At 41.9% G+C, this 19,196-nt stretch overlaps 1 protein-coding gene across 1 annotated transcript in view; it reads left to right on the forward strand.

Moving 5' to 3' along the window:
- The window catches only part of Ankfn1 (ankyrin repeat and fibronectin type III domain containing 1), a 167,626-nt gene that overhangs the window by 134,233 nt on the left and 14,197 nt on the right, over window positions 1-19,196 (forward strand). The window contains exons 15-16 of the mRNA XM_029565982.1: window positions 1,237-1,405; window positions 10,838-11,004. Of these exons, the coding sequence (XP_029421842.1) occupies window positions 1,237-1,405; window positions 10,838-11,004 (336 nt within the window). The remainder of the gene's footprint in view (window positions 1-1,236; window positions 1,406-10,837; window positions 11,005-19,196) is intronic.

Raw genomic sequence — 19,196 nt, forward strand, 5'->3', positions numbered from 1 at the left:
ATAGTGTGATCTAGTCAAGCAAGGAAAAATCTAGACTACCCTGTTTGTGCATGCACATTCACAATATGCATGCACAAACAATAGTATATTTAAATGCAAAATAATTCATTTAAAAGCAAAAGGATAATGGTGGATTTTACAACAACAGCCAATCTATTTCATATTGTTTTTCCAAAAACTGGTCATTTACTAACAAAATTATTATCTAAATCAGAACATGCACATCTATCCTCTACAAGTAAGGAAAACTGTTAGCATATGAGGAAACTAGTGAAAACTTAGGTTCTGTCTAGCAGTTTAATATGAACTAGCAACAGGCTGAATTCGGGGCAGGAGAGTGTTGTTTTGTCTTCCCTTTGCTCACACTCCCGGCCCCTCGCCCCAAAACATGAGCACACAGAGACAACCAAGTTTAGCCTATGTTGGGAGGACTATTCACTACAGCAGTGACCTGTTCCCTCTTAATAAGAGAAAGAACGGCAAATTGGCCACATGGCAGTTAGGAATAAATGAAAAATTCCCAAAGTGTATGTTCATTGGGATTCTGCTGACTTTAAGTCTCTACTTCGTAGCCAGCCCAAACCAGCCAACACTGATGAAGACTAAATTGCAAGACATGTTAAAGACACTAGGGGAGTCACTAGATTATTCCAGCGGTGGCCCTATGCTCACAAGGAGAAAAAAAAAAAATAGCAGCTCTACATGTGACAGTAGAAGCTATTAAAGGGTTTCTTGGACTTAGCAGGTTTGCAGCAGCTCATGTTTCATTGGTGAGTCTTGGGCTACATATACATGTTGGGAGAAGGCTGCTTAACTGCCTAACAGTGCATACAACATTTTTTTTATACTTGTAAAATTTTCTCAGTCCTTGGCCAGAAACTGCATTTTTCCCCCTTAACCAACTTAAATTGAAACTAGTGGATTTTTAATTCAATCCATTTTTGTTGCTTCATGTAATTATATTCATCATTTTGAAAAGCCCACAGAATGCAATCATTTTCTGCTTTTATAAGAAGCATAAATGTTGTTTTCAGAGTTTATGTGGAACATTACTGCCTTAAATCTTGATTTTATATAGCATTATTAAATGGGCTGAACCCTAATATTTATGTTGTATAAAAATTCCAAGCTTGAAGTTGTGTAATTTTGTTAGATGTTTTATGCCAGTTTGGTGTTGTTTATGTAAGTGCCATGTTGTAACTCTCCTATTTTTCCTCTGCGCGTGTCCCTCTGCAGGCAAGGAACTTCCGCCTCTACACACAGGAGGTGTTGGAAATGGGTCACAATGTGTCCTTTCTTCTCCTGCTCCCTGCCTCAGACGACGTCTGTACAGCCCCAGGACAGAATAATCCTTACACCCCACACTCAGGGTTTCTTAACCTCCCTCTTCAGATGTTTGAACTCGGTATAGTAGCTTGTTTCACCTAGAAATATTAACCCAGCCTCCTTATAATAAAATCACAAAGTTATATCTGTTCCCCCTTGTCCCAGTGGAGGGTCAATAAATCACATGATGGCTTTGGCAACAACCCTTCCTAGAACTGTGTACAAGTCTGAGAAAAAGGAACGCTCCAAGACTATGTGCCTGGGCAATAATTACTGCTAAGGCCCAACAGAGAGGACAGAATTCTGAATTCTAAACTGAAAGTTCAGTTATCAGGCTTGTGTACAGCCTCTCCTGCTTTCTTAAGCCATAAATACAGGAATAAGGTTTTGTGAAAAGTACTGTCCCTCCTCTTCCCCCACTCTCTCTCTACCCCCTCATAGCCAACTGGAAAAAATAACAATGAAATTAATACATAGAACCTGAATCACTTTGGAGGGAAAAAAAAGTCTACATGTAATCTTGATTTATTAAACAGACTGATACTAAATAGTCTCTAAGTAACCTAGAGAATTTGAGAATAGACCAGGTCTCTTCCAGGATGCAATACTGTGATCTTAAGGTGGGGGCTCTAAATGGTGGAAGATCTTGTCCTGACTTTCAGAATGAATAACCTGGCTCCAGTTTCTCTAGTTTTGCAAAGACCCCTGCTGCCCACTGAGAATGTGAACAGGGAGGCTTTGTCTCCTTTCAGGTGCTTCATCTTGTAACAGGCCAATTAGCAAGGGCTCCCTCAATTCAAATGAATCCTACATTTGGGGGAGACTCTGAGTGGGTGGATGGAATGGAGGCAGACCCTCTTGGGATTGCTCCCTTGCCACAAAATTTAGAAACAAGCAAGACAACTGTCTGACACCTCATTCTGAGATCTGAGTCTCAGAATGGAAATTGAACTCTTCAGTACAAATTGCATAAGCCTCCTGGCTACCCCTACTACAAGCATCAGATGCCCACAAGGGGATGAACAGCAACTGTTACTTTCCACAGGTAGAAGAGTTCTTAAGAGAAACTGGAGGCAGGCTTGCAGATGGGGCTTTGACAGCTCTGGGTCCTCTACTGCATGACACTGGCAATCACTTGACCCTTTCACACCTTTTCTGTGTCACATGATTAATAACACTGGCCATATCACTCCCAGAGGCCCTAGATGTAACCATTTAATGAGTTCCCCAGCCAGAGAACATTGTTGGTGTGTGACATCACAGCACTGATGTTATGAAATATAATTTGGGACAAGCATTTCGTTTCAGGTCTATAAAGATCTATTGGGCCACTGTGGCAATTTAGAGGTGAGTAAAGCAAAGGCCCTGCATTCAAGAGACTCAATGTGACGGCAGGAACAAAATAAAGAAACAAATTATCATGAGACATAATGTACCCGGAATCATGAGTATTCTGTAATTGAAAACCACCACATATGTGCTTCTTTTTAACAAATTTTCTCCAAGAATATCAGAAAACCTTCATGAAAGAGAGTGTATTTCATGTTGTTTAAGGATGGACAGGATGTTAATAAACATAGATAAAAAGAAAAGCCTTCTTGTTGGGGGAGAAGAATGAACAAAGCCATGAGAACTAAAGAATCAGGAAAAGAAACAGGAAAAAAACAAGTGGTCCAGCTTGGCTAGATGAGAGATTTGTGAGGAAGTGGGGAAGATAAACAGGCAGGAGGGGCCAAGTTGACTCTCAAGAGTCAGGCTGAGGGATATTCAATATGAATGGAAAGCAAGGGTCAAAAATTTCAGAGATTATTGAAATAGTCCAGTGGTAGGATGAGCGCTCATATCAGAATGAGAAAAAGATAGTCTGAGAAACATGGGGCGTGAAGAGCACACATAAGCACCCTGTTTACATGAGGACAGAAGTCTGGACATTGCTTCTGTGGTTTTCAGCCTCAAGAACTAAGGGGATATTGCTGCCTTTACAGGAAAGACAAATATCAGAGACCAAATAATTTGGTTTAAAAAAGACTATGGCACTTTCAGCTTTAAATATATTGAGTTTGAAGGTGTTAAGTCAATATCAAAGTAGACATGTCACATTGGAGGCAGAACTTCAGGAGAGAAAACTGGGTACTAAACAGGGAAAGTTAGCCAGTGTCCGCTAGTAAAAGCTAAAGCTAAGACAATAAACCATTTCCATAGATAAATTATAAAGAAAAGAGGAAAAGACTTCATTGGGGAGCTAATATTTCATACTGTGTAACACAGACCCTCTTTTTCCCTAATTATAGGGATGTGTGTGTGTGTGTGTGTGTGTGTGTGTGTGTGTGTGAACTTCGTCTCTGTGCCTCAGTGACACTGGTGAAACAATGATTGGGAATTAATTACCATAGTCTAAGTCTCCCAGGACCCTGTTGTCACAGGCATTTGAAGAGCCCTATCAACCCCATGACATTTTCACGCACTGTCCTTGGGCAGCCATCCTGCCATACTGCCATCTGTTCCTCCCCACTCTGCAATTTGCAACACCCACTAGCATGCATTTTCCCGTCTTCATTCATCTGCTTACTTATGAACAATACAATGCACTAGGCATCACTACAGGCACTGAATGTCTGTAACTGCACACAGAGTGTGCATCCTAGTGGAAGAGACAATAAATCAGTCAACAGATAACACAAATGTCAGAGAAGTGAGGGCTCTGAAGAAATGGTGGAAAGGGACTAGAGTGAAGTGGCAGGAGCTGTGGCTTTTCGTGGGATGACCTGGGAAGGTCCCTGCAAAGAAGTCACATTGAGCACAGACCTGAAGTTTCCAGACAACTGGGAACAGCAAGGGCAGAAGCCTTCAGGTAACAGTGTGTGTAGCTAAGAGACCAGTGTATGTAGCACGGAGTAAGCAAGAACAACAAAGACAGGAGGTGAAATCACACACACCTTCAGGGCACACACACCACAACGAGCAACTTCAATATGACTCTAAGCATATTGGAAATCCAGTAGATGATTTTGAGCAGTAAAGTGTTAAAAACTCTGCAAAATCCAGTAGAAACTCCCCTCATCCCAAGAAAGCTTAACACTGTTTAACGCCGAATTTTCCAAATTCATTTGACCAGGATTCAAACCACGGTATCTATTAAAAATCCTCAAAACGCATGCGTTCACATACAAGGCCCTAGAATACTGCTTCTCAAACTTAGCTGTTCATTAAGAATCACCTGAAAAGCTTGTTAAAATACAGATTTCTGGAGCCCAACTCCAGTGATGCTGAGTCAGTAGACTGAGGGGGAGCTGGAAAAATGTACATTTCCATAGTAAACTCCCAGGTGACAGTGGTGCCTCAAATTCGTGGGTCACAGTGTAAGCGGTTCTGCCTAACACAGTGATAAATACATAGATACAGAACTGGAGATGTGATCAGCATATAACACAGTGGAATCCAACTGTGTCTGCTTCTTTGATCTGTCTTACTGTGTCTTACTGCTAAAAGCAATTGTAAGACCATATACACCAGCCTTCATCTATGAAAATTGGGCCATAGATCAAAGCCTGGGTCTCACAGTTCCTGGCTTTCAAATGTTTCTTCCCAGAGTAAGACAAACTTTCTTATCTTTTGGTCCTCCTTTGTTGCTGTATCAAGGGTTATGTGACTGATTAATGAGGTTCATGTAAGTTTCCAGAAAAGACCACTTGGTTGGGCTTAGTTCCACTGATACATCCAATTCTATTAGTGTCTTTTAGGGACTATGCGAAAGTGTTGCCAGTAAGCAGAAATTAATATACTCTCTAGTGCAATGCTTGCTGTAGAAAGAACAATTTAAAAAATGTTGCTGGCTCCTACTAAGAATCAGGACACACTCCATCTTCTCATAAAGCAAATGGAGCTTTCCATGAGGCAGATTACCATAGCTACTTCCTCCGTTAGGCATCAGCCCTTGGAGTAATTAATAATAGCTTATAGAGGAACTTTTAAGGACTTTCTGTAGTGGACCCATGCCTCCTCTAAGAAAGATGTTAAGGTTTTCTCTTTTTTTAAGTAGGGCCTTCTATTCTCCATAGGTAGTTTCACAATAAAATGGTCAAGATACCCTAAGCATTTCTGAGAAAGGAAAGAATGTTTTTGGAAATTCAGTCCAAACTCAGAAAAACTATAATAATAACATTGGGAATTCTAATGAAACTTGAAAAGGTGTGAATTATGAAAATATGTAAATTACAATAAAGAGCTGCACTATATTTCAGTTTGACTTGTATAAGTCATCCTCTACGCCATGAAAGGATTTGAGATTTGGCAACCTAGCTGTGTTCCTGCCAGTGGCCTAAGTGAATCATAAATAACTTTCCGACCAGTTATGGAAAACTGCATCTCTGCCTATTCCAGCACTAAGCAGATGTAGCGAGGGCAAAGTGATAAAGGAGATTAGCTGCCTGTCTCCAGGAGTAAAGACCAGTGGGGCACACCCACAGGATATCATTTCAGAGGGCTGCTTGTGGCTTCAGAGAAACCCATAAGAGGATCTTGTGAGCCCTGAACAAGCAGGGTTGAGCTGAGGGAAAGTGGAACAATCATCGAAGACCCCTCCTCTTTCCACGGCCTCAGGGCTGACAGCCCACCATTCCTTAGGTAGGAACAGGATAAGACCCCTCCAAGGCAATAAACCACATGGCTGGAGGCCTGTATCACCACTTACACAATTCCCAGAAGAAAAGGAAAAGCAGCATCATGTGCCCTTAGCACACCATCCAAAGATGTGGCCTCTTGAGGATTTGCCTAGCCTGAACTGAGGAGGTCACCTTGCCCTGACCCTATGGGCAGTCAATGGGAAGAGTTGCTTTTTATTGATTTCTTTGGCTCTGTGATTCATACTAACTAATTGGACTAAAAGGACAGAAAACCAAAGTTGTTTTTTATTTATTATTATTATTATTATTATTATTATTCATTTCGAAGCCTGGTATACGTTTTATACTTCTGTGCATAGCCATATCCTTCATTCAACAAACATTCGCTTAGTTTCCACTGCATGTCAGGTACTGGGCTGGGCTGAACCTACAGATTTGTTCACAACACAAGCTTTACCCACGAGAATCTCAGAGTGTAGAGAGAACACAGGCGTTTCTACCAATGGTCTCGATACAGTGGCAGCACTGCCACAAAGTGGAAGCCACTGGATTCCAGAAAGACACTCGGTCTTTCCTTCAGAGGTAATATTTAGCTGGATCGTGATGGACAAATAGATTCAGAAAGTGAAAGACAAAGTTGAAAATGAGAATCATTTTAAGCAGAGAGAACAGCATGCACAAAGGCAAGGCCAGTTAGCTCTACCCTTAGTAGCTCATTAGGATGAATGCTAGGCCCTCTGAGGAAGCTTGAAGAGAAAAAGGTCAAAATCAGGGCAGCCATTGCGAGGAGGTCAGACTATATCTTATAGGTAATGAGGAATGATGAAAAGATGTGAAGGAGAGGGATGGTGTGAACTTGCTGGATTTTAGCAGTCTGAGGAGGACAGATTACAGAAAAGCTGGGTGCTGGGGAGACAAGTAAGACTTTCACCTGTCCGGGTGGGCAATGCTAACAACTCAGAACCCAGGCAGACACAGTAGAGGTAGAAAGAAGAAAGCAGCGGTGAGAGGGATTTAGGAGTTAAAATCAATGAAAGTTGTGATTGATTTGATGCAGCTGAGGGGCAAGATGGAGGAGCCAGAGAGTCTGAATGGGGTGCTGAGATGGATGTAGGGCCTTCTCCCAAAACAGGAAATATGAGGGGAGGGAGAAGCCTGGGGGAGGGGAGGAGGATGAGTTCAGTTTGACAAATGATGAGTTTTGAGGTGCCTGTGGGATATGCAGGCAATGAGCCTAATGGAATCCAGGCCACAGGCTTGCGGGAAATGGCACGGCATCAACCGTCATTCCTAGTACCCATTTTTCATGATTTAAGATGCCACTCCTGTATTCCAAGTGTCAGCTCGTTCACTACTTGGAATCCGTGGGGCACCTTGGACCCAGGTGCTTTCTGACAACTTGGCAAAGAACTGTAGCACGAAATGCACCCTAGGAGGCTATCTTGTTGACTCCTTGGCTTCCAAGCTAGACTACAGTTATCAGACAGAGTAGGAGTTTGGAGCATTGGGGATTGTTAGCATGTTCTAATCCCAATGTGCTGTCTAATCAATACATGCCTCATTCTTCCTGGAGAGTGAATGGACTGAGGTCGTGGGTGAGAACTAACATTTACTCTGTATCTGGTATGTACCATATGCATGTTTGGTACTTTACATACACTGTGTTAGTTCATTGTGTTAATCTTAGGCAGACATTATTACCTCTGTTTGGGGGATAATACTGAGATCCTTGGAAGTTACTGCCTACCACCACACAAGTGATGTAGTAAGTGGCACAGCTGACTGAAACTTAGACCTGCGAGGTATTTAACCCACGAACTGGCCTGTTAGTGCTCATGACAACTGTACTTTAGTCTGTCACTGTCTTATATAGGAAAAAAGCAGGGGAAAACACCACAGAGAATTAAGTCTTAATTTGTGTGTTACTAACAAATCATGTGGTCCCCATAATGACATTATTGTTGCCTTATACCATTTTGTCTGTAAAATGCATGTGATTCACATTTTTTTCAAAAATTAGAAGCTTCCAGTCTATCCTCCCCTCCTTGGTGATGGCTGCCAAATGTATCATTGCTAAACCACAAAAGACTATGTTAAAGTAACATTTGTCAAAGTGACATTAAAGGCTCTGAATGGAAACCACTAGAGCAGGGAAAAGCGCTACAGTTGAACCTTCCCCATAACTCACTTGCGGTGCGTGGCATGGATGGCATTGGATGGTGTGGGTGCAGGAGACCACCCACTGATCCACAGCTCCTACCACAAGACACAAGAGAAAACTGTGAACACCCTGGCCTTTAAGAATTCCAGTGGTTCTGATAGTGTTTCTTTCAAAGGGATCTTTCAGTTTCTTTACATAGTCAACCTCCCTTCATATTTTAGAAAGAGGAAAAAAAAAAAGCCTTACTTTTGTTGTTGTTTACAACTTGATTTGGAAAAGCAGGCTGTCAAACTCCTCTCTCTTTTCACTCCTCAGCCAAAGGAGGCCATCCATCAACTGCTAACAAGATAGACTCCCTTCTTGAAAGGCAAAAAGACATATTCAGGGAGCTGCAAGGGTCAGAGTAAGGTACAAGTAGCTGTGACGCCATCTGCGGAGCTGACAGTAAATGTTACAGACCTGAAATACACCTTTTCGAATGGGAAAATCCAGCACACAGTGACAGAAGTGAGCATGGAAACAAAGGCAGGAGTCTCCAGGGCCAGGGTCTGCCTTCTGCAGATCAGCTGATTTCTTTACTCATTCAATTGAAATTAGTAGAGAAGATATGGTGTTTCAGGTTTTAGAGAAATAAAACATACTAAGACATGGTTTCCCACCCTTAAAGAAATCATAGTCCAATACCAAAGCATTCAAGAACACACATGAACAATGGAGCAGGGTAAGGTCCTCAGATACCTAGAAACAAGTCCTCTATGGGCCAAATGGAGAGAGAAATGTCACTGAGAACAGGTTTCAGCTGGATCTTTCTACAAGGAGACCAGAAGGGATTGACAAAGACAGGTATTTGAGGATGAGAAAAGGCGTACTTAAAAGTACAGAAGTGTAAATGCATATGACTACGTTCAGTTTGACGAAAGCTTAGACTGATGTAAGGCTACAGGTTGAAGGCAGTCGTATAATAAAAGATATAATTAAAGACCCACAATCAAATCATAGACCATAAAGACCTCCCCTTACGGGAAGAAGATGTTTAGATTTTCATCCTAAAGAGGGCAATCTCCATAGTTTTAAGCAAGGGCATTACATGAGAATTCTATTGTTTGGGAAAGTGAAATAGTTTGTTATTTGCTGATAGTGTATGAAACCAGCTCTTCTTTGAGACAGACAAGAAAATTCAAGGAGAGTAGAAAAGCTAGGAAGGATCTAATAGCAGAGAAAACTCAGGCCCAGGTCTGAGGACAGAGACACACCTTCCGAGACAGTATTCTTCCATATGAACGAAGACAAACAGAGCAGGCTGCAGTTCACCTCATCTCAGATTTCTCCTAAAAGGATCTCAAGTAAGGAAGCAGGCTAGGATGGAAAGTGAAAGATGCAAAGAAAATTCATGTGCAGAGAAGCAGGATCTCCTCACTAAAGGGCAGAGATGACCAGACACCCCGTTCTGAAGTACTGTGGTTTAGCTTCCCTAAACAGCCAGGTGTAGGTACTGGGAATCAGTAGCAAAGGGATGCAAAGGTAGTACTTGTATGTTCTTGCTAGACTTCCTCACCCAGAAAACCGCAAGAAAAATATTCTCACAGATATGGCCCTACAACGGCCCTAGTTCCAAACCATAGAACCCAATAGTAAAAGTCTGATGTACACAAAATAAATGAGGTTCCTGAAGAGTGAGTCTCCAAATTTTAGGCTAGGTCAGGAGGAGATTGGGACTATACTACCTGTACCAGGGTGCCTTCCCTACCACCTGGGACCCCAAGTTATAATACATGGCCAGAGCTGGCCAGAGCAGTAAACTGCCCTAAGCCTTTCCTGGAAAAGGGCAAATGGTGGGTATGCTGCTTAGACTCTTCCTGTGACCTCTGTCCCATCATCTTTTGAGAAAGGAAGGCCAAATCTACTAAAGACAAAAGGGTTCTGTTCAAGGATCTGCAACCATTATCCTTCCAAAGTTGGTAATAAGGGGACAGGAAAGAATCAAAGCCCATTAAAAGAGGTCCTCAGAAGTTTCAATTTAGATAAAAGATAGCCTAAGAAAAGCATGTCGCCTGTCTTCTAAGAAAGAGTAAGCAAGATACTTAATAGAAAATTAGACATGAAAATCAAACTAGGTTTCAAAATGATACTTGCTTTTTTCCTTTAAAGTGAAAGTTTATTTTCCCAGTTGTCCTCTCTTTCTTCCCCCCCCGCCCGTGTGTGTGTGTGTGTGTGTGTGTGTGTGTGTGTGTGTGTGTGTAGCCATATACACACAATAAAGTATGCTTAGCAAAAGGGAAAATTGCCTGAAAATTGTACCAGACAATTTTGTCATTTGTAAACATCACATGCTGTATTTGTACAAATGTAGATGGCTATGATGTCATTAAGTGATGTAGTCTTACTGGACTGCCATTGCAAATGAAGCCATCATTGAAACATTGTTATGTGGCACATGACGACATATGAAAAAGCCCCAACTTTAGGGAAGTCTATCTAAACTGCAGCTTGAGCCAGCCTGCTTCCTCATACCTTCTGAGGAACTGGTAAACCTAAAAGGGAATACTGTCAGACTAAAGCCAGACAACTGGCCCCTTAAGAACACATCTATAATTTATTTATGACTTAATATTTTCCACTGATAGGATTAATAAATCAGTTTCCATTCAACTGCTTTTCTCTGCTATGTGAATTTCTCTATTTTGATACCAGATCTTAACATGTTTTATTTTGCTTGTCCATTTTCTAGTTCATTTTTGCAGCTACAGAGAGAAATTTATTAGTCTGTATTGCCGCCTTTCTGCCGTTGTGGAGCTGGATTCTCTGAATACCCAACAGTCCCTGAGGGAAGCAATCTCAGACAGCGAGGTTGCAGCTGCCAAACAAAGACACCAGCAAGTGTTAGACTTCGTTCAGGTAACAGTCCACTGCTCCTCGGGTAATGGAAGGAAAAGGCAGGGGAAGGCGGAGAACCAAGCAAGGGAAAGAACAGCAACCAGAGCCAATTCAGAGAGCACTCTGTGCAGAGAGCCCAGTGGTCTGGGCTGAAACATGGTGCTCAGGGACTTCTGAGTTTGCAAAGGATGAAAAAATGGATTTACAGATAAATCACACTATTCCTAAGAACTCTATCAGTTACTGTGGTAGGCAACAGTGGCTTTCCCCAGGAAGTAATGATCCAAATACTTTTTACTGAATTTGTGAGGATTTCATACAAATATTTTGATCATATTTAGACCCCCTCCCCTATCTATAGCCCTCTTATACCCCTGGATTTCATGTACTCTGTCATATATATTAAGGCCTATTGAGTCACGTTTGTGTCCCCAAATGTCCATTGGTGTGCATCCATCCACTAGAGCCTGGTCAATCTATCTAGCATCACACCCTTAAACACCCTTAAAGAAAACCAACTCTCCCTCTCCCAGTAGTTATCAGTTGCCAGTAGCTCCTCAGCTAAGGTTGGGGCTTCTTACCCACTTCCCTGAATGTGGTTCTTACCCAGTATGCCAATGATAATTCCAACAGCTTAAAAAAAAATCAATTTTCCCAGTATCTCAAGAAAAAGAAAATGACCTACAAGTTTATGCTAACCCAAATCCTATTACATCATTGGTGCTTTAGACTTCTTTCTGATGGAGCTGACACTTTAATGCATAGTTACTGCTATAAGAAAATGTATTCCTGCCCTAGCGTGATGGTGCATTCTTGTAATGTGAACACTGGGAAGGTGGAAGCAGAAGGATTGTAAGTTCAAGGCTAGCCCAGGCACACAGCAAGTTCCAGGCCAGCCTGAGCTACAAAGTAAAACCTTATCTTTAAAGAAAGTATGTGTGTGTGTGTGTGTGTGCAAGCGCGACTCTGTAACAAAAAAGAAAATATGAAAAATATGTTCCTGTCCATGGTCTTGCCTACAAAGGCTTGGTGGTAACACTTCAGGGTTTCATGATGAGGCTACTAACTAGTAGTCAAGAAAATTTGGATCTGGCCTGAAATTGCCTCTAAATGCTACACACAAATCTTTTCATCTTTCTGGCATCAGTTACCTAATTCACAAAATAAGTATAATAGCAATAGCCCCATGATAAATATCATCATGACATGCATTCCATCCATTTTTAGAAATATTTATTAAATATCAAGCACTGTATGAGAGGCACAAAGTTGGAATAGACATAAACTTAAACAGTTTAAAATTCACTAAGGTAGATAAGAAACGTCTGTAAATATTACTTGTTTGAGGAGAAGTACAAAAAAAGAAGGGTTCTGTGTCAACACAAAGAAGTGAACACTAACTTTCACTTGTCGGTATCAGAAAAATTGCCATGGAAGATCTTGATGATGTCTGAGGTGGCCTGGTAGGGACAGGTTATACTAAGCACGAAGCAGAAACCGAACACAGAGCATTCAGAGAGAAAACATAAGCAGATGAGGCAAATAGGGAAAGTAGAATTTGAAGAAGGATAAACAGCAGTGGGTTGGTTGGGGCATAAACTGAGTATTGGAGAACAGTGAGAAATGGGCAAGATTGAAAGACAGTGAGGACAGATCTGGAGGACTATATGAAAGGCTGTGCTAAGGTAAGGAATTCACACTTGTCTATAATTATGCCTGAACTTTAGAGAAAGTAATAGTTTCCCACGCTCCATTAGGTCAGATCAAGCAGAGGGGATGTTCTTCTCACAGGAATTATCACGGCCTACTGTAAGCATTTACTCTGATTGGTCTTACTCTCTAAATAATTTGCATATCACTCCTGAATTTTTTGAAAACATTTTTATTGATTCTTTAAGAATTTCATACAATGTATTTTGATCAAATTCACACTCCCTCCCATTTTATTACCCAGCCCTGACTTCATGCCCTCTATTATTATTGCTTCTTTTAAAGACCCAGTGAGTCTCATTTGTGTTCCCCAAATGCTCTTGGCTGTGGGCCCAGGCCCTGGAGCCTAGTCAACCTACCTGGCATCGCACCTTTAAAGAAAACTGACTCCATCTCCCAGCAACTATCGGTTGTCAGTAGTTCCTCAGCTAGGTCTGGGGCCTCTTGCCCACCTTCCACATCCATGCTGGGATTTCATCTGGCTGGGGCTTAAAGCAGATCTTGTGCATGCTGTCGTAAGCACTGTGGGTCCATGTGTGTGACTGTCCCGTTTGTCCAGACAACATGGTTTCCTTGTGTTCATCCACCACCTCTGCCTCTTACACTGTTTCTGCCCCCTCTTCCACAATAATCTTAAGAGCCTTGGAAGGAGAAGGTGTGCTATAATTATCCCACTTAAGACTGTCACTCCTGAATTTAAGAAGACAAAAGGAAAGGAAACCAGACCAAATAAGAAGCTCTAATCACTATCTAGATAAGTGGGAGTAAACACATGATACGAGGAAACATTGTGAACTTTAGGCCCAATAAATAAGTCCCTTGCGTGGAAAGCACAAGGACCTGAAAAGAATCCACATGAAAAAGCAGGTGTGGGGCACACTCTGGTAATCCCACTGCTAGAGATGCAGGGATTGGTGGTTCCCTGGTGTTCACTGGCTGGCCAGCCTACCCTACCTGGCTAACTCCAGGACAATGAGAGACCTCATGTTGAAAAACAAAGTGGACAGCACTCCTGAGGAACAATACCTGAGGTTGTCCTCTGGTCTCCTCACACACACATGCATATGCACATATGTATACACACACACACGCACACACACACACATATTTTTGTCCCAATAATATGTGAAAAATAGTGATGGTAATAGTACCACATCTTAGTGTTTCACTAAGAATTTAGTATTTAGTGAAAGAATGCATATAAAGCACTCAGCAAAGTGCCTTGCACATAAAAACTACACAGTAACTGGTGTATTCATCCCTTCATTAATAAGAATCATTAATAAGAAGTTCAAGGCTGGGCAGAGTGACACATGCCTGTAATCCCAGTAGTTGGGAGGTAGACATGGGGAGGATCAGAAGTTCAAGGTCACCCTTAGCCACATAGTGAGTTCAAGGCCAGTCTGGGTCTGGGCTACATGAAATTCTCTCAAACAAACAAACAAGAAAAATTCTTTGAAGTATAAATATGTCAATGTTGAGGATTTTGTAGTATTTAGGAAGAAAATGTTACTAAGTAGTAGCATTAGTCCCATCAGTGAAGGCGACCCCTTAAACTAAGGAAGTATCTTTTCAAGAAGTTACTTTCTCTCTTGACCCGAGATTATAATATTTAAAATTATAGAACATTTACTCCATTTACTTCATTTCTAGTAAAGAAAGAACACAGACAGCAGGAAGGGTAGGAAAAGGAAGAACGCAGAGACTACTTTTCTTCTGTATGTGCATGGGGGAGGTGCGTGTGTGTGGTATATGCACACCTGTGGGGGGGGGCATGTATGCCTGTGCATGTGGAGGTCAAGGGACTGAAGGCGGACGCTGGGTGTCCCACTCTATCACGCTCTGCTTTACTCCTTTAAGACAGGGCCTCTCACTGAACCTGGAATTTTCCATTTTTCAGCTAGGCTGGCAGCCAGTAAGCCCAGCAATCCTCCTGTCTCAGCTCCCCACAGCACTGAGATTACTGGAGAGTGCACATAGCTACCCCAAGTTTTAATGTGACTACTGGGATCCAAACTCAGGTCCTCATGCTTGCACAGCAAGTACTCTTACCCACTGAGCCATCTCTCCACTCCCCTACTTATCTTTCCAGCCCAATGCAAGGGCCAATGGAACTCATTAAGAGTAACAACGAAGCCAGGCATGTTGACACACTTGTAACCTAGAACTGGAGCAGCTGACACAGGAGAACTGAGAGGAGTTTGAGGCTTAGCCAGGCTACACAGAGTCCAAGCCCAATCTGGGCCACATAGAGAGGCAGTGTCTCAATAATAACAACAGTGATGATTAACCAGAAGTCAAGGAGCACACATTTTAGTTCTAAGTCATTTGGTGCTAACCTCTGGAGCAGACATTTCATTTGCTCTGGAGACGGTGGGAGGGTTTCTCATATATGCAATGGAAGCACTGGACTTGACGGCTTCTCGGGCCCTAGTCAGCTCTAACATTCTAGGATCTAACAGTCTGAAAGATTTCAAAGAAACACTTCACTAACTATGCCTTGGGTTGTTTCTCCCTGATTCCACTCAAGCCTCCCTGATCTCACTCATTCAGTGAGGACTGCTTTTCTTTAGTCTTGAACCTTCCAGGACCCCTGGCTCCATTCTCACTTTCTGCTATCCTTGCTCCTCTCTTTCTCGCTCAGCCTCGAGCCCCACTGCTTTTTTTTTTTTTCTTTTTTTTTCTTTTTTCTCTTTACTTCTGATAACACCTTTAAATGGGGTGGATAATGGCAGGCCAGGCCAAGAATTTTTCAACATTCTTGCCTGCTCTGGAGCAAGTAACCTGAGAGCCCCTATGTTCTCTTTCTAGCCAGCCAAGTACACACAGACTTGGATAAAAGCCAATTCCCAAAGTGTCCAAAGTAACTTCTTGAGCAGGGTAATTTCAGATCATCTACCTCCAGCCACACCTTCAGTGTACCACCCTGCTGCATCCAACATGGATAACCTCACTGCCTAGAGATGACTCCATGCTCTGCCTCCCCTTGCCTATGCTGACTTCTTGGTCTCCGTCACTCTCCATCTCTGTCTCTGCCTCTGTAACGCCCCCCCGCCAAGTGAAAATCAGCTGCTCCCACTCACCCACTGGTGTTCACAGCCTCAGCCCACCACACACCATAACCTGCAGAGGCATCTGTCAGTTGCATCCAGATCTAAGATGGTGTTGAAGTCACTACACAAACCAAACACTGTAAAGGGCAGAAGAGTCTATGTAAATACAGCTAGGAAAGGAAGCCAAGGAATGCAGCCAGAAAGGGGAGGCCTGGACCAGAGAAGGCATAGAAAAATTACAGATAAGGTACACAGGCTTACAGACAGCGCATACAGTGGAAATGTCAAAGTAAGTGAGGAAAGAAGAGGAGAGAAAGAAAAAGAAATGTCCAAGTATGAAGACCCGAGGCTTAGCATACATTGAGCTGTTAAAGCCTACTAGGCAATTAGGCCATAATTTATATACTGCAATGCTTCAAATGCTCCTAAGCTGTAATAGAAACACAGCTCATTAAATATAGCCAATCTATCATCCCCTCAAGCACCTTGTGGCTGTGCTATGAGAAAACCAATCACCTTTACATTTTAATAAAAATATTATCTTGCCTGAGTACAGAGAAAGGGGTATAATTTATGGGGATGAAAACTGAAATTTTTAAAGAGCAGGGTGAGAAATGGATGCCAAACTTTTAATCAACAGACCTAGGGAGTTCACAGCCACTCGGTTTAAAACCATGTCAGCAAGTCTTCAGAAGCTGAATTTGGACCTTAAAATCATGGGGATTATGCTGTCAGTTACTTCTAGATCAACAGTATAAGGTGAAATGAGTGGAAATTGTACTTCTTTGGGGCTACTTAGTAAGGTCGCACTAAACTCAACGCACAGGCTTCCCTGTACCTATGGGGATTTTCGTTTTCTTCAGTTACGACCTCTCCACCTCATCACTGAGAAAATTAAGAAGCAAATTTTGCTTCTAGACGACTCTATCCATGCTTGGCAAGAAGCTAAAACATTTTTATCAAGCGAACAGGTGGATTATAATCATATAAGTTTCCAACAAGTTACCACAAAGTGGATGCCTTAAGACAACGGAATTTTATTCTTGGCTTTGGAGACCAGAAGTTTGAAAGTCGCATGTTGGCAGAGCCACACACCCTCGAAGGCTCCAGGGGGGGCATTCGCTGCCTCCTCTGGCATCTGGGGGATGCTGGCACTCCTTGACTCACAGCTACCTCTGCCGCTCTAGTCGCTCTGCCTTTTCTCTTCTACCAAGTCTCCACCTGCCTCACCCTTGTGTGAAAGTCCTTATGAGGACGTTTGTCATTGGAAATAGGGTCCACTCAGATAATCCAGGAAAAACATATTACTAGAATCCTTAACATTCACATCTTTGTCACAAAAAGGTAATACCTACTTTTTTATCATAAAAGGTAATATTCACAGGTTCTGTGGATTAAGATATAGACAAATCTTTTAAGTGTTCACATACAGCCCACTATAATAATGATTGGCACCATGACATACTAAAAACTTTATAACGAAGTGTGTTCATCCTCCTTCCCTTAATCCTTACAATAGCTTGGAGAATCGACATCTGAAGAACTATGTAATCATCATATTCATTCACTGAACTATCATCATCTGAGTATCTACTCTACAGAAGATACAAAAGCATAGGCCCCATCCTTGACAGATACTCTAAAAGCTATCCACAATCGTGTGGTACTTTTAAAATAACTTTGTGAGGGATGTATGCTACATGTGACATGGCTGTACGAGTCAGCTAAGAAAACAGCAATTTCATCAGGAAAATTCATGCTAGTCTCATCTGGGATTCCCAGTTTGGCTTTACCTCATGAACTTCAGATTCCTTCAACTTTTCCCTTTAAAATGGCTTAGTGCCTCCGCATGGGCCTGAACTTCCTGCCCTAAGGGAGTGAACAAATCCTGGGCCTCAATCTCATGCTTTCAACACCAGCCCTGCCTGAATACTCTGCCAAATCCTGTTACACCAGGACAGCACAGAACTAGAAAACAAGAAAAAATAGCCACCAACCACACTGTCCCACTCACTAGTTCATTCTAGCCCACTTGTCACACTGAATGTGACAGTGAATAGGGTCTGAGACCCTATTCTGTGTTTGAGTACCAGGCTTGTGATACTCTGTAAAGAGTAGACTTAACTATAGATTAAGGACCTAAGAAGAAAACTTGAAAATACATAACACTGGATAGTACCTAATCTTTAAAACCTCTCTCATCAGGTGCACCTTAATCTGGCATTATTCATACAGTGAACATGTGTAGAGTGACACCAACTTTCTAAATGTTCTTCAAAAACAAATCATATCAGAGCTGGAAGTCACCTTAGACATCAGCTAGTTAAACTTCCTCAATTTGGGGGCTAAGAAACAAATCTGGAAAAGTTAATGCTTTGCCAAGGTACCCAGAGAAATTGGTAAAGCCAACCACAGGTTTCAGGTTCCCAAGAAACTGAAACTAGCAGCCCCTTCTTGGGAGACAGAACAAGCAGAAAGCTCATGGTCACTGTGTATCAGGATCTGAAGAACATCTGTCATCTATAGGGAGACACAGAAACATGAGTGACTTTTATAGCAATAGAAACTACTATTGTGCTTCCTAATGGAAAATATCATTAAAATCACTAAAGTAACCCAGAAATAAAAATGGTAACAGTCTAAAATATGCTACCCTAATAGCATCTGTGTGTTTAAATGTCTTAAAAATATTTTATTATTTTTACTTTTCTGTGTATGCATGTATTGCCTATATGTATATAAATGCATCTGTGTCATATAATGTCCACAAAGGTCAGAAGAGGGTATCGGATTTCCTAGAACTGCAGTTATAGATGGTTGTTAGCCACCATGTGGGTGCTGGGATTTGAACCTGGGTCCTCTGCAAGAGTAGACAGTGCTCTTCACTGCTGAGCCATCTCTGAAGAGATGGGCTGAAGCCCCTAAATTTCCTAACAATAAGCTTTTAAAAACTGCTTTGTTCTTTAGAAGCATTTGCTTTATGTATACAAAAAGAGTCAGGTTAATATATAAACTTTGGTCTTTCTCTTAATATAAGCATAAGTATTCTGAAATTCAGACTTCAACCTAGCACCTTCCTTCCGAATCCCAATGAGAAATACTTCATTACATACTGAGAGATAGTACCACTTGATAGATGTTAGCAAAGTGGTCTACAGTTTCACAGAACACTTTCAAGTTCATCATCAAACTCAGGCATCCCAGCCACCTATGAGGTATAAAAGGGAAGGCATTTACAAATAAAACAAACAAGGTTCAACAAGGTCAAGTGGCTTACTGAAGGTTATAGTAGAGCCAAACAGAATCTAGTTCTTCCACTATTTCCACTAAATGACATGAGTTCTCAGATAAAAATATGCCAAATGTGGGGCTGGAGATATGGCCCAGAGGTTAAGAACACTGGTTGTTCTTGCAGAAGACCTGGGTTCAAATCCCAGCAACCACATGGCA

The sequence above is a fragment of the Nannospalax galili genome, unplaced genomic scaffold (assembly GCF_000622305.1).
Source record: "Nannospalax galili isolate Female #2095 unplaced genomic scaffold, S.galili_v1.0 scaffold95, whole genome shotgun sequence".
Taxonomy (NCBI): Eukaryota; Metazoa; Chordata; class Mammalia; order Rodentia; family Spalacidae; genus Nannospalax; species Nannospalax galili.